Genomic DNA, 14,262 nt, shown 5'->3' on the forward strand with positions numbered 1-14,262 from the left:
TAAACAGAGAAGTCGTTTTCTGTACTGTCATAATTACAAGAAGGAGCTGAAGATAATAATTTCAGAATGGCGCTCATAATAATGAATATTGACTTCTTAATGAAGTATGTTTGCTTGGAATCCATTTTAACCGATAACTTCAGTAAGTTAAACTTTTAATTTTGTGTAAAAAATATATTTCTTATTTGTGAATATATATATTTTATATGCAAAATTATATAGTTAGTAAATGAAGATTCTTAACTTAAATAAATATTGCGAGGATACTAAATAATAACTTGTTATTACACACTCTAGAAAAAGTCTTCCCTAGCTCAATAAAACCAGGCTAGTACTCAGTAAATCCTGTATAGAAAGTGTGATACAAAATAATTAACGGAGAAATGTATTTTAGACACTGGAAAATTTAATGCAGTACTTAGAAAATCTCTGTAACATTTAACTCACCTCAACTGATACCAGAATTTAATTATAAATATTCATACTTTTTTAGAAGCTTCCAAACTATTAAATACGTAGAAGATAAAACAGCTCGCTGATGTGGGATATACAGATGTTTGTCTCCAATATAGCTTAGTAAAACTTATGTTTAAATGCTGTTGAAAGTGTAAAGTGTTTTTCTGTTTGTTTAATGTTTAAAAGAAAACATTGTAACATCTTTTTCTTTTCCCTATTATAAAGTAAAAGGATCTTATAAGGAAACCTGACGACTTCTCGTACAGGCCTGAATAATACGAGCAGGCAAAAAGAGGTAAAATAAACCCTTTATTATTCATCAAACTCTTACCACAAATGCACGTACTATGTTTACAATAACAACGACGACTTGCGGTGGAACTTTAGAATAATTCAACAGTACATTCAAACGTAGTAGGGCTAGAATAACAATTTAGTTTAAGGCTAACTAAGGCTGACTCAACTACCTACCCGGCGATATACTTATTAAATGGCCACAAGGCGCATCAGCAATTTCGCATAACAACAGCAAGGACAAAATAGTAACGTGCGTTGCCTGGTGAAATCACGCTCTGAATAAACTTCTAGATTCATCTGTATTTATAATCTCTTCACTTGACTTTAAATTTGCATCCTGGCGAGAAAATACGAGGAAAAAATGAGATGTTCAGGTAGGATACTTAACTTCAGGAAACGTAAAATGTAAGCAATGAGTTTCCAGTATTCAAACATCGGACCTACGGATTACTAGTCAGACATGCTTTCAGTTACACTATGGTATTGGAGGAAGACATTTCCTTACATGGTTCTCCATCTAACGAGTGAGTAGGAACTCAGTTGCCGAATCCTGGAGTGGTGACGAATTATCGTCCCTCCATATTTTAGTTTGGGAACCACTGCAGAACCCATTATATTTTTAGAAGCCAGAAAACAAAGAGCAACCAACAGTAGCCTTCGATGGGTTTCGAATTCCGAATCCCCCATTGGTAGCTGGACGTGTTACCAATTGCATAACAAAGGCTCACAGTGGGGAAGAACAAAATACCGGGCAAACTGTTTTAAACGTTCGAAAACAGATTTGAGCTAATAAGAGTGACGAGAACTATGACAATTATTCTCAGTTTAATATTGAGAAGATAAACACATTACGCTTTTAGAGACATTAGGTACATCCAATACCATAGTGAAGCACAAAAGATGCAAAATATGCAGCGCCTTCGCCGGGAATGAAATTCCCAACATCTGGAATACGCGCCCAGCGTGCAGACCACCACACCACGAAGGCATGCGAAGAAGGCGGGAGAAATACCTTTTAAGCTGTCTTAATTTAAAAGAGATATAAACTTGTGGACGAATTTGAATTTAGCTTTAGCTATATACTGTATTTTTCACTACTAGACAAATAGTTAAAGTAATATCATCTTGTAGGATAATATCCACATCTAAAAAAAGCATGAGTACGTTTACATTCTTATTCTACGAAATTTCACTGAAAGTTCTCAAATAAATGTTCTTTAACTTAACATTTATTAACTTTTATCATATATAATCATAAAACAAAATTTCACGACCCATGCGGAAGTAATCAGTAAAATTGCATCCCAGATTTCCCTCTAGTCGTGTAATAATTTATTGCATCGTGCTGAGTTCGTTTTATGTCAAGTATTAAGGCTAATTACATTTAATACATTTCTGCAATGAATTTGAATACATTTTAGATATTACCTGATATAAATAAGTTGTATAGTCCTACTATGTCTAGAAGCTTATTTCTGGGTACTCTAATAAACCATGAATTATCGCTTTAATCTGGAGAAAATAACCAAGGTAAGAGGCTCAAATAATCTTTTTATTAACTTGTAAATGAACAGAAAGCACTACTTGAGTACAGACAAACCTTCGCTATTTGCAGGTCTTTAACATAACACAAATGAAGTACGTAATTTCAATGTAAGTAAAGTAGTCTGAGTTTACACAGAAAACAAATACTTAAACATGCTCAAGATCATTAACGCCGCGTATTTAAACGTCGCCTAACAAGATGCTAAGGGCATGTGAACATGTGAAAGCAGGTCCGGACACCCGGGTGGCTTGGCATAGACTGATTGGGTATCGTCCGGATCCCACAACTGTCTAAAGCAGCACTTCTCGGTACCCTAGAAGGGCCGCCCTGGGGGTTTGTTGAATTTACATTCTACATAGCTCTAGCATTTTTTAATAATGCATTCTTCCAACCGAACATGCGCATTTAGAAACCTGAATTTTGAATTCGAATTTATTTTGTAAAACTTTAACGAATGTTTTATTAACAAACTAAACGATTTCAAAGCGAGTAACGGCAACACTGTACGGAAAAAACATTTTTATCTCCAGCTCGCGAGAGTGCGTATCGGAAATTTCTAAAGATATGCTGTTTTTAAATATTTTGTGATATCGCTGTTCAACTGAATTTTATGTAGTTTAAGTAACATGATATTTAATAAATAAAGGTAACACAAAAAAATGTTATAAAAAAACCACCAGCACCTCGCATTTCCTTTCCATGAGCCCTCAGATTTATTTATTTATGGTCTAAGAAACTGTTCCCAATTCAGTTTTGCCAAGACGAATTGACGAGCCCATAATTCTGTAGTTGGTTTGAACAATTATTTACGCGCGATTTGTACAGAAGATGTTTTGGGACAGGAGAAGAAAAATAGGATTTAAAAGTAAGAAATGTTTTTCTTATTTTTATTACGGATTATCATATGTAATCATGTCATATTATTTGTTCTTACGATTTTATGACATCGCTGGCAGATAAAGGAAAAGCACCTAAAAAATAATCTTTGCTAGAGTAAGTATGAATTGCAAAATGACGAAAGCTTGCAAAGATTTCATCATGTTCAACTTTTATTACTTATTTATTTAAACATGTTGCTTAATTTAAAATCATTTTTGCCACATTTTAAAATGTATATTTATATTTTAATATACTGCTTAATTTAGTTTGAATGAACAAAAATTTCTCCTGACATGTGAAAAAAACTGTAAATTTTTTAGCATGAAGCTGTGAAAGGAATTACTTGTGTTTTTGTTTTTCAGAACCCCGACCAGATGTTTGCATGCCATCCGACACGAACCTCTACGCATTACCCCGAACTGTATCTTCTATCTCCGAAATCTGTCTGGCACCCAAATGTATGTGAAATTCAGATTTTATAATTTAGCAGTTTCCAAAAAGTAAACAAAGAATGCTTGTCCTTATTAAGATAAAAACATTGATTCTTAAATCATACTACCTTGAAGATAGCGTAAAATACGGTTTTGTTTAAAGATTAAAAATAGATCCGCGAATCGCCTTGTCGAGTAAGCCGTAAACAAAACATGCACTGACATTAGTAATTATAAGGCAAAGCGTATTCTTCAGTACTAATTCAAAGCGTTTTATTTCACCTTGATTAGGTAATTTCAGAACGAATTAAAGCATTTCGAAATCGGTGATTTCTCAATTAATACTTCTACCAACTAAAGACATTTAACATGAATTCGTAAACCATGCTAGTAAATGTTTTATTAAAATTGCAATGGTGATAATAATACCTGTTAAGACGAATACTATTTATAAAAGAACCAAGGATGCTGCATTCCACTCAGAGAATTAGTAAATTTAAATACTGAAATTGACCAAATTTAGATGTTTCCTTCTTCCTAGATGAGTCAATCAGTTGCAATTCTTAATCCTGCGTCTTTTCACTAAGAATTTGCATGCTTGAAGACCATGGTATAACACTCCGAGGGGCATGCCCGTATATATAAGGCCTAGAATAATTTTGCGATGTCCTTAAGAATGCATACATATATACGTGCATCTTGAAATATGTGCAAGAAATTAAATCAATATACATGAAAAATACATAATTCCAGTTAGAGTACCAGAGTCATTTTGGCATTCAATCAAGAAAATACCTCTTAATGGCAATTTTCCTAAATTTGGGCTTTCATAGTGAACCCCCGTGCTGGTCAGAGGGCGAAAGATATGCTTTATCTCCGGTAAGGATAGAAATGACGCCAGAAATGGCAACATTCGCTTGTTAGACGTTTCGATGTTACTCGTATTTGAAATGCTTGATTGCAATATAGCCATAACTTCTATTATAAATATTCTTTGCCTAGACAGTTTCGATTGTCCCGCTTGTTTTCTTGAACACGTTTACAAATACACTGATGAAGCTAATATTGGCCTAGAAGATGATATTGAGTAGCAACTTGTTGCGTTACGTATCTAATTTCAGCTGCAGAAAGTATTTTTATAGTTCAGATGCAAACATTCTTAGTCCTTTAAATTTAAACTTATCAAGGAACATTCACAACATTATGAATAACAATGGCTGGTAATACCAGATTTCTCCAGAAAAATCGGAAAAATGTTAAGCGATAGCTACAGCTTCACTGTGAGCTTTAGCATTAAATATTCACGAGAAATGAACCTGCTTCAGAGTTGCAAGCTCCTCTCTTGTTCAGGAGAAAGAGCTTGTTACATCTCTCTGTATTTAATCCGTTTCATCCGTTTCAAATATGGATATCCATACATAAATATATTCTCATGTGTAGGGAAATAAATGAAATATTATCTTTCAGGTTCAGGACAGGGTTATCACCTAGAAATAAATGTAAATCGTCTCACTTCCCGCCTCCTTGCTGCGGCACGCCCCAATGATTCTTCCAACATCTCTTCAGAATACGAATATTGCCTGACGCCTGGCTGTGTCAAAGCAGGTAAGAGATTTTCTTGTTGATCGGCTTATTAAAGCACATTTAAGGAAACCTTACTGTTCCACTGAAGAAAGGACTGGTACTCCAAAATGAGCCTTTTTATGATTAGGCGGTAGAGTTTGAGATCTAGTTTGCCGAAACATCCGCAACTATGTGAATAGCCAGTCGATTCATGCAGCATTTCTGCTGTTTGCTTTGCAAATAAGTGGTCGTATAAAGCATAGGATCACAGGAATTTTACTTTTGATAATTACTAATACTTAATATAAAAAATAAAAAAAAAAAAAAACTTTCAAGATAAATTTTGCTAACAATCGCAGAAAATTAAAAAAAAAAAAAAAAAACTTAAGAATACTCAATTACTGTATATAGTCACTAGATCATTATGAAGCAGGAGACATGAAAAATTAGCATTTTTCTCCCCGGGACGAATCCTGGACCTGTCAAATACGCCTCCACTTACACCAATAAGGCATGCGAAATGGAGGAGAAAAGTACCTTACCTACCCCCACTTTTATAGGGTAACGGGAGATTAGGAGACACAGTCGCCAAATTCTGGTGGTTAAGAATTATATTCTTCCACCTTTTAGTTCGGGAACCACTTGTTCAATCTCTCGGTTGTTTTGAAACTTGACACATGAAAAATGGACAGTGCTCTCGCTGGGACCCGAATCCTGGACCTCTCGATTACGCATGCGTTTCCAGTGAATAAGAGCAAATTATGATCTCCATAGCATGCTTTTACAGTTTTTACAATGAAGTCTGTCTGTCTATCTGTGATGATGATTTTTGTGCACACAATAGCTCTTATGCAAAATTTCCAAAAATTTCTGTTTTCCGCATTTAAGCTTTCTGCCGTCATATATAAAACGTTGATTAGATTTTGGGTAAAATTAGATAAACTGAAGGTGGTAGAATGAAGCCCACAGCAGTTTTTCATGGACAACCAGACGTGATACTTTATTTGAAGTTCGTAATAATTTTGTAATGTTGAATATAGCATACTGCTGCATATATATGCCATAATTTTTTTATTGTTGCAATTGCACAAGAATTATTTACTGATACCTATATGGAAAGTATATATACTAGTAGTATATCTCAATATGAATTTAGATTTACTCATATAGCCCAACACAAAAGAAAACTAAATTATGCTATTCATTTGAAAGTATTATATTTTACATCTTAGGAATATTTTTTCAATTTTAATATACAGATATCATTTGGCCCTACATTTTTTCCTTAGGATGGATAATCTTTTAAAATTGTCATTTTTTCTTAACTACAACTTTTATATACATACATATCAATATAATATATTCATAAGCTCTATTATATATTATATTTATATATTAATATAACATGAAACTTTTATGTACATACATATTTTATACATATTAATTTTCTGTATTCTTGGAAAATGCTTGCTTGTTTGTTAATCATGATCAAACCAATGAAACCGATAACACTACTGTACTAAACCATACGGAAAATAGCAGTAATTAAATAAATAAATATATACAAATAAATTATATATAAATATAGTTACTTTTATTGCAATACCATTTATTACATTAAACTATTCGACATTTAAAAAATAATGCCCTTACGTGCTTCTAAAGAGGATTTGATGGTCGTCATTATACTTTTAGCACATTTAAATGTCAGTTTAGTATATATTATGGCTCCTGTCAATAAATCAGTTACATTTGTCGATAGTCAATTTTGTAATCGCATATGAAACACAGAATCGTATACTACTGTGATCACAAATGAAAAAACCGTGATAGATATTCCATTCTATCATTCGCACAAATACTCTCGTGATATCTTTCAACATAGCAAGAAATTTGTAACCAGTCCAGACAGATTGCGATTGCGATACAGGAAGGTAGCGAAGCAACATCATTTTGTTCCTCTGAAATTCTAAAATTATTTGTTTACGATGACTCCATAGGTATTCTGTAGACTCAGGATTAGTAGCACAGCAAAATCAGGATCAACAAAATTCTGCTGATTTATCAGCAGGTGAGAATAGCACGTGATCATACTCATCACGAAAGGCAAATACAGTTTATTTCACCTGTTACTATAGATACGGCCCAGTAGGACATCTGCTGTCAGAATACCGGATTTCCTTTAACTAAAATCCATTTAAGGTATACATTATTAAACTTACCTATTAAATGTAATTTTAATAAAAGGAGTAAAGGAGCAAATATTTGATTACATTGCTATACATTTAGAAAAAACAATTTTTACATATGACTAAAATCTAATGTAAATTTCGTATTACAGTACAATTTCGTTCGTATTCGTTGTTAGAGCTTGTTTACAAATGATTGTAACTGAATTGTAATGAATGAGCTCACTGCTGTTCAAATTATGAAATTGCTGGGAGGTCATATGCTGTCCATATCAAAATTTATTCGTTTTATCTTATGATTCACGTGTGATTTAATGCAAATTAAATGAGAACAGGTTGTAAATGAGCATAATTGTCTTCGATTGTCCCATTTTTAAATTCCCACCATAAATTAAGTTTATTTGCAACTATATAATGCTTACTTTCTCATAGTTCTCAAAAGAACATTTAATCTACTTTTGGTTCTTGATTGCTACGATTGAGCATTTCACATAAAGAAAACATGAAGAGTAGCTTTGACATGCAAACAAAATTAATCTAAAAATAGTAGTTGCAAGTACAAAAATATACGTATCTGCAAGATAAAAAGCATATGATAAAAACACTAAGTTCAAATTGTTATAGTTTCTTAACTTTCCATTTAAATTTGGCTGTTTCGCTTTATGCTCTTAAATAGTAATTGCTTATAATAAATACCTGAAAAAGTTCGCCCATTTAAGAAATAATACATATCATTTAATTTTTGCATAACACTAGTAACGTAGGCTCTTTCATAAACATTTTAGTCAATAATGATTTCAAATAACTTCAGATTTGGGAATCGGAATGGTTATTAATCAATACAAAAATTGTGAAATGAAACTCAAATCATTGTGATCTGAGCTTTCATCTGAGAATAATGTCTCATTGTTTTACGACTTACCAATATCTGCTGCGTAAAATTTCAGAAATTAAGATACCAAAGTAGTTCTTTAAGAACAGGCGCCTATTGCATTACTTTATCTGTGCTAGTTTGAAAATGTTTGCCAACTAGAATTAAAATAAATATTAAAGTCGACCATGACTGCAATTACTTCTTCATGCCATCAACATTTCCAAATTAACAAATACACACACACACATTCATGCACAACCATATATACGGAGTATATATATGAAATGTAGAATCTCATACATTATTTGTGTTTTGCAGCCGGGGCAACAGGAATGAGACAAATTTTTGAATTATAAAGTGATACGTTTATTTTGGCATCCAATCTCACAATCTGTACCTCTAGGAGAAGCCCTATTTATAGATATGTGTACTTCATGGTGCTCATCCAATCAGCGATATTAATTGAAATCACGAGGTGACGCGATCTTCTCATCACGAGTGTTCTTAAGGACTTTATGTAATATGACAGATTTATGAGTTTGGCGATTTGGCGGGTGCCAACAGGTTAATATAATTTATAATAAAGAAAGGATTTCGCCAAAATTTAGGAACAGGGAGGCAATTTAGGTAGAGAATCGCAACACATTATTAAGCGATATGATTAGAATTTAATTTAATCAATTGATTTAAAAATATCATTACATATATTATATAGAGAGAGTGCTTAAAGTTTCGTTGTCAAACTTAACATGCTGGTCTGTCACACCATGACAAATAAGATTTACATAGGAATTTTGTCCAAAAATGCGAATGGCGACCGCAAGAGGGCAATGTTCGCAAGCGTAGAGGGGAAGAACGAAAGGATGTCGAAAGATGTATTAATATGACTTTTATTAAATAACATGGTTAAATCACAGAAGATGTTCAAAACTCCTTCCATTCGCCAAACCGCACGCTTCACATGGATGGGTTCAAGGAACCGTTCAAAATGGGCAGGTGTGTCACGGACTCGCGCCGCTGCTTCTGCGATCTTGGCGACAAAATCCATGTCCATTGTTACAACTATTTCGTACACCATGGATTTCATGTGTCCCGGCAGGCATAAATACAGGAGAGTCAGGTCGGAGAATCGCGGTGGCCATGTGACTGGTCCGCTTTTGCGATCCAGAGATGAAGATATGTCCTATTAATGTATTCCCACATAGTGCTGCTAAAATGCGGAGGCTTTTCATCATGCTGAAACTAGCTGTTTCAGCGTATAGCTGCTGGAAAGTCAGCCATCAGATCCAGCCGTACTCTTCCCACAAAATGTCTATAAAAATATGAGTTAGTTAATCGATTCATCCTTATTCTGCAACGTGCTCGTCTGAAATGATCACACTTCCCACTCTCCTATAAGCCTGCGAACACTGCTATCTAACGATCGCTGTTCGCATTTATGGACACAAGTTTCTATGTAAATCTTGTTTGTCATGGTGTAACAGACCGACATTTTAAGTTTGGGAACGACATTTTGAAACACTCTCTATATATTTACTTGAAGTACAAAAATATATATGTATTTGATCGAAATGCAAAATATATATATATTTGCTTGAAGTATACACACACAAAGGATGTACCAGCTTTTGTCCGGAATAAATAGATTTGTGAAGAAATATAAATGTAGCCGTAGCTTAAATTATCAGACGATAAGGTTAAAAAACAGGATCCATTTATTATTGGTTAGAAGAAATAGCAGTTACAAAAATTAAGATCTCCGGAGTAAATAAAAAAGAATTACTAATAACTTTTTGTATGAAGTTTACTGCATCGTTGCATTTAAGAAAAGACCCCGATATTCCTTTGCGAGTCCTTTTATAGCCTCTGGAAAGGCGGAGCTTCCAAGAAATGACGTCAGCCATTCCAGTTCGCTTTAAATATCTCCAGAACATTCTATAACTGTACGTGTAGAAAAGGCGGGAAAAACAACTTGACTACGGGGCTGTTGATTTAATTCCACGTACTTTCAAATAAGAGACCGTCGCCATTAAAAAATGAAACGAACATACAGTTAGAATTTTAAGTGTATTCTTGACTATGGCATTTTATTATTACATATATATATATAAAGAAAGAAAAAGATTTAGAACCAATTTTTCACAAAGACTAAAAATTGAAATTCATAAGGAATAAATTTCAAAAATTGTATATATATATATATATATATGTATTTGTATATATATGTATATGTCATAATAAAAGCACAAGGAAAAGACGGAACACTGTAGATGCGTGATTAGACCCATACTGAAGAAGAATTTGATTGCGTAGTATGCTAGTAATGCTAACTTGGTAGTCGAAGCAGTTTTAATTCCATTTTTATTTCCAATTGATATTTGTGTCCACAATCACTTGGCACTCTAGTCGTGCCTTTCCACAGAAGATTTACATTTTTGATATTGCTGAGTATAAAGCAAGCTAGCGAAATTACATCTTAGCAAAGTAGAGAGCAAAAGCTGAAGTGCATAGTTATGAAAGATGGAAGCACGCGAAGAGAAAAGTTTTGGTTTATAATTCGGTGATTGGTCGTCAAGAGGCATCTGGAATAAATGGTTACGTAAGATCGCATGATTAATTTGAATGACGCAATGCAGATAAGTTATTACGATTTTAGAATAGAGAGGAAGAATTAATGTTTATAGTTATATTATAACTCTGATACATACATTTTTATCTTACATATATATATACAATTTATATTTATATATTTATATATATATGAGTGTGTGAGTGTGTATTTGTTCTTCGTGTAGATATTTTGTACTTGAACGAAATATGTATATAGATATATATATGTAAGAAAAATACAGAATATGTAAAAGATTAAATTAGCAACGTAAATTTTCCTTCTCGATTCTAGAAATAATAACCTCTGTTTGCACTGCGCCATTTCTGGATTAATCCATGTCATATGACTCCTGCATAATTCTGGTGATGAAAATAGAACTAATACTCAAGCAGCCAATAGTAATTTTACAGTAATATTAGTTATCCAATCAAAATGCATTGAGAACCAAAAGTAACTCAATCTGGACTAAGATTTCACCCTGAACATAAATCACTTGCTCTATACGCTTTGGCCTAGTTGGACTGCAGTTTGTCTGCTCCTTCTTTCTTACTGCAAGTTTATCTAAAATGTCAATTTTTTGGAATAGACACAATTAATGTGCCAACTTCACTGTGGCCAGAACATATTTGCTGAAATAAAAGTGAAGATTTAATCTGCCTTCGCCTCCGATTTCCTATTCATTATGGATTAACACATCTATTGACTTTTATTATGCGGAACAATGTTAAAATAAACTCACGCATTTTCCTTTAGAAATGTAGATACGGATTAAATAGCATTTTGCATATTGCATACATTCTTACGAAACTGATCACTTTTCGTTTGCCTTTCAGCTACCGTGATCTTATCCAATATGGATGATACGATGGATCCTTGCAATGACTTTTATCAGTTTGCCTGTGGTGGTTATAAAAAGAGACTTGACTATCACACTTCGGATATTTCCTTCTTGTCCACAGTTCAACGTGTTATCCATCTCAGACTCAAATGCAAGTATATGTATTTAAAACTCTGAAAAGTGAAACGAAATTGTTTTTATGATGTTTGGGAATTAAAAACTACACAATATCTTTGGGTTGACTATGTGAAAGCTTCTTTGAGGAAACACCCAATATGGACAAGTTCGAAAACGCGCAAATATGTCACATAAAAAATATGTTCCAGAGAAAAAAATTGAACGACTACCATTTTAACTCCGAACAAAAATTTTTGCTATGGTTTTGTACTAAAATTTACTATGGTCTTACAAATATTATATTTGTATTTTGACATATTAAATTACAAAATCGATGAAAGTAATCTAATTCTCCCACCGTACATAATAATTACACTTTTTATTATATATGAACTGCACATTTACCAATAATTATAATAGGCATGTCGAGCACAGCGATTTACAACAACCGGGTAGGAATTTCATACTAACTTATTGTAATTTTTCTTTCTTCACCATAGTATAATACTCTATTTAATTAGACAAATTAATTTTAATTCTGGTCTGAATCAGGTTCTTATCATATATTCACCTTTATTTATTTTCTTCAAATTTTTCCAAAAATGTCAAGAGGATCTTGTATTTGAGAGGGTCTTACTTCAAAGTAAATATGGTATATCACTCTTGATTAATTGGTCATAGGATTATGGTTATTCCTTATTAAATGAGTCAGATATAGCAAGTATTCGTCATAAGACCACTTTAAACACGTGTCCTATTAAATGAAAATTCCTGGAAACATTATGTCTTTAAATAGTACCTCATTATGTCTTTAAATAGTAATATTAAATAGTACGAGGTCAATACTAGCTAGTAATATGCTCATTCGTTAATTTATTAAATATCTATTACTGTTGTTTTATTTGTTAATTTTATCTACAGACAAAATGGTCTGCAATATATAACATTGTCCATAAAACTTTATGTCAAATCTACCATTTTCCACAGGGAAAAAAATTAGGATTATTCATATTATAGGTTGTATAACAGTTTAATTTAGTTATAGAAAGTGACTTACCATTTTACAAATATGTGTTTGAAGCTTATGCTTCTACATTAAACTCTGCTAGATATAAAAGGCAATAGATAGAAATTTGCATTCGAAATTATCTGAGCAATTTTCGCAAATGATATTTGCACCTGGTACGCCAAAAATATAGTTAAAGATTTCCTGGGTTATGATATTTTTTATTGCTAGTGTAAGTCTCTATACTAGTGTTTGCTTTAAAGATTTGATATTTTATATACCAACAACTGAATGCTTTTTGTTTTTAAAAAATACAAAATCATAATATATTTCCATCGTTATTAGCAATATATTGTTACGAAACGTACAGGCGCGGTCATATAGCTTTCTCGCAAAGCAGTTTTAGGGTTGCCATAAAGTGGCAAGGGAAGGCAGGGTTGCCACATTTGGCGAGAAATCGCCCATTTGACGACATTTGGAGACAAAATTGACGATAAGCCATGGACGGATGGAGAACCTTCTGGAACGAATTCTTACCGGTTTAGCCCAGAAGGTTCTCGAACACAAGCTGAAAGCTATATAAACCCTGCTGGTCTGCAGTCAGCCAGTGTGTGTCTCTCATTGAGTGCGTGTCTCGTCTAGCGAGTCAGTCCTTGCGGAGTGGATCGAGTTGATAGTCGGGCAGCGAGTGCCGACTGGGTCGTCGATTGCACCGCAAGAGTCTCGTACTATATCGCACTTAGTGCACCGTCGAGAGAGCGTGCTGAGCTCCGGGAACGACTGAACCGAAGAATCGGGAGCTGTGCTCGTGTGTCGTCGAGTGCATCGCGAGTTGTAGCGTGGAGAGTCTCGAGAGTACGTAAAGTTACGAGAGCGACCAAGCAGAGTCGGGAGCTGTACTCCGGAAAGCAGAGTCGGGTGCTTTGAGGGAAGCTGTCTCCACCGTTATTGCCTGACAGTGTGAAAGTTGTGTCGCTGATTGTTCCAGCGTGTTTGTAGTAGATCTTCGACGACTGTAAACTGTGTTATTGGAGCTATCCATATTAATATTGGCTAAATAAAGTGTGTTTCGATACTTCATCAAGTGTCGTCGTTATTCACTTCAAATCTACAAACCCCGTACGAATGTGAAGGAAGAAAATAACGCAACATCTGGTGTCAGAAGAATAAGGAAAAAACGCAACAACTGGTGTCAGAAGTGGGATATGCGAGTGAATGCCAGTGACCCGCCTGCAGAGGAAAGCCATGGCGGAAGAAACGACGACTTTGATGGACTTCTTAGCCGAGATAAAAGCCGGATATGCTGAGATAAAAGCCGGATGTGCTGAGATAAAAGCCGGATATGATGAGATAAAAGCTGGATGTAAAGAGATAAAAGCTGGATATAAAAAGATGACAGCTGAGAACAAAGCCGGACTAGAAGAGAAGAAAGGCCGACGAGAAGAGATAAATGGC

At 34.0% G+C, this 14,262-nt stretch overlaps 1 protein-coding gene across 1 annotated transcript; it reads left to right on the forward strand.

Moving 5' to 3' along the window:
- Positions 1–3,478: 3,478 nt before the first annotated feature.
- Positions 3,479–11,861, forward strand: LOC146998312 (neprilysin-like). The gene is made up of 3 exons (XM_085812494.1): positions 3,479–3,636; positions 5,077–5,214; positions 11,680–11,861. Exons 1-3 carry the CDS (start codon positions 3,561–3,563, stop codon positions 11,859–11,861), a joined length of 396 nt encoding a protein of 131 aa, XP_085668620.1. The 5' UTR covers positions 3,479–3,560.
- The last annotated feature ends 2,401 nt before the right edge of the window (positions 11,862–14,262 follow it).

Source organism: Stegodyphus dumicola, chromosome 3, assembly GCF_044657685.1.
Source record: "Stegodyphus dumicola isolate Sdum_Otavi_A_Nest chromosome 3, ASM4465768v1".
Lineage (NCBI taxonomy): Eukaryota > Metazoa > Arthropoda > Arachnida > Araneae > Eresidae > Stegodyphus > Stegodyphus dumicola.

What these genes read in the sequence shown, in the direction of transcription:
- LOC146998312 (XM_085812494.1), top strand. Translation starts at nt 3,561, where the DNA reads ATGCCATCCGACACGAACCTCTACGCATTACCCCGAACTGTATCTTCT. An exon ending in AATCTGTCTGGCACCCAAAT is followed by an intron (nt 3,637 to 5,076) that starts GTATGTGAAATT and finishes ATTATCTTTCAG; the next exon opens with GTTCAGGACAGGGTTATCAC. An exon ending in GCCTGGCTGTGTCAAAGCAG is followed by an intron (nt 5,215 to 11,679) that starts GTAAGAGATTTT and finishes TTTGCCTTTCAG; the next exon opens with CTACCGTGATCTTATCCAAT.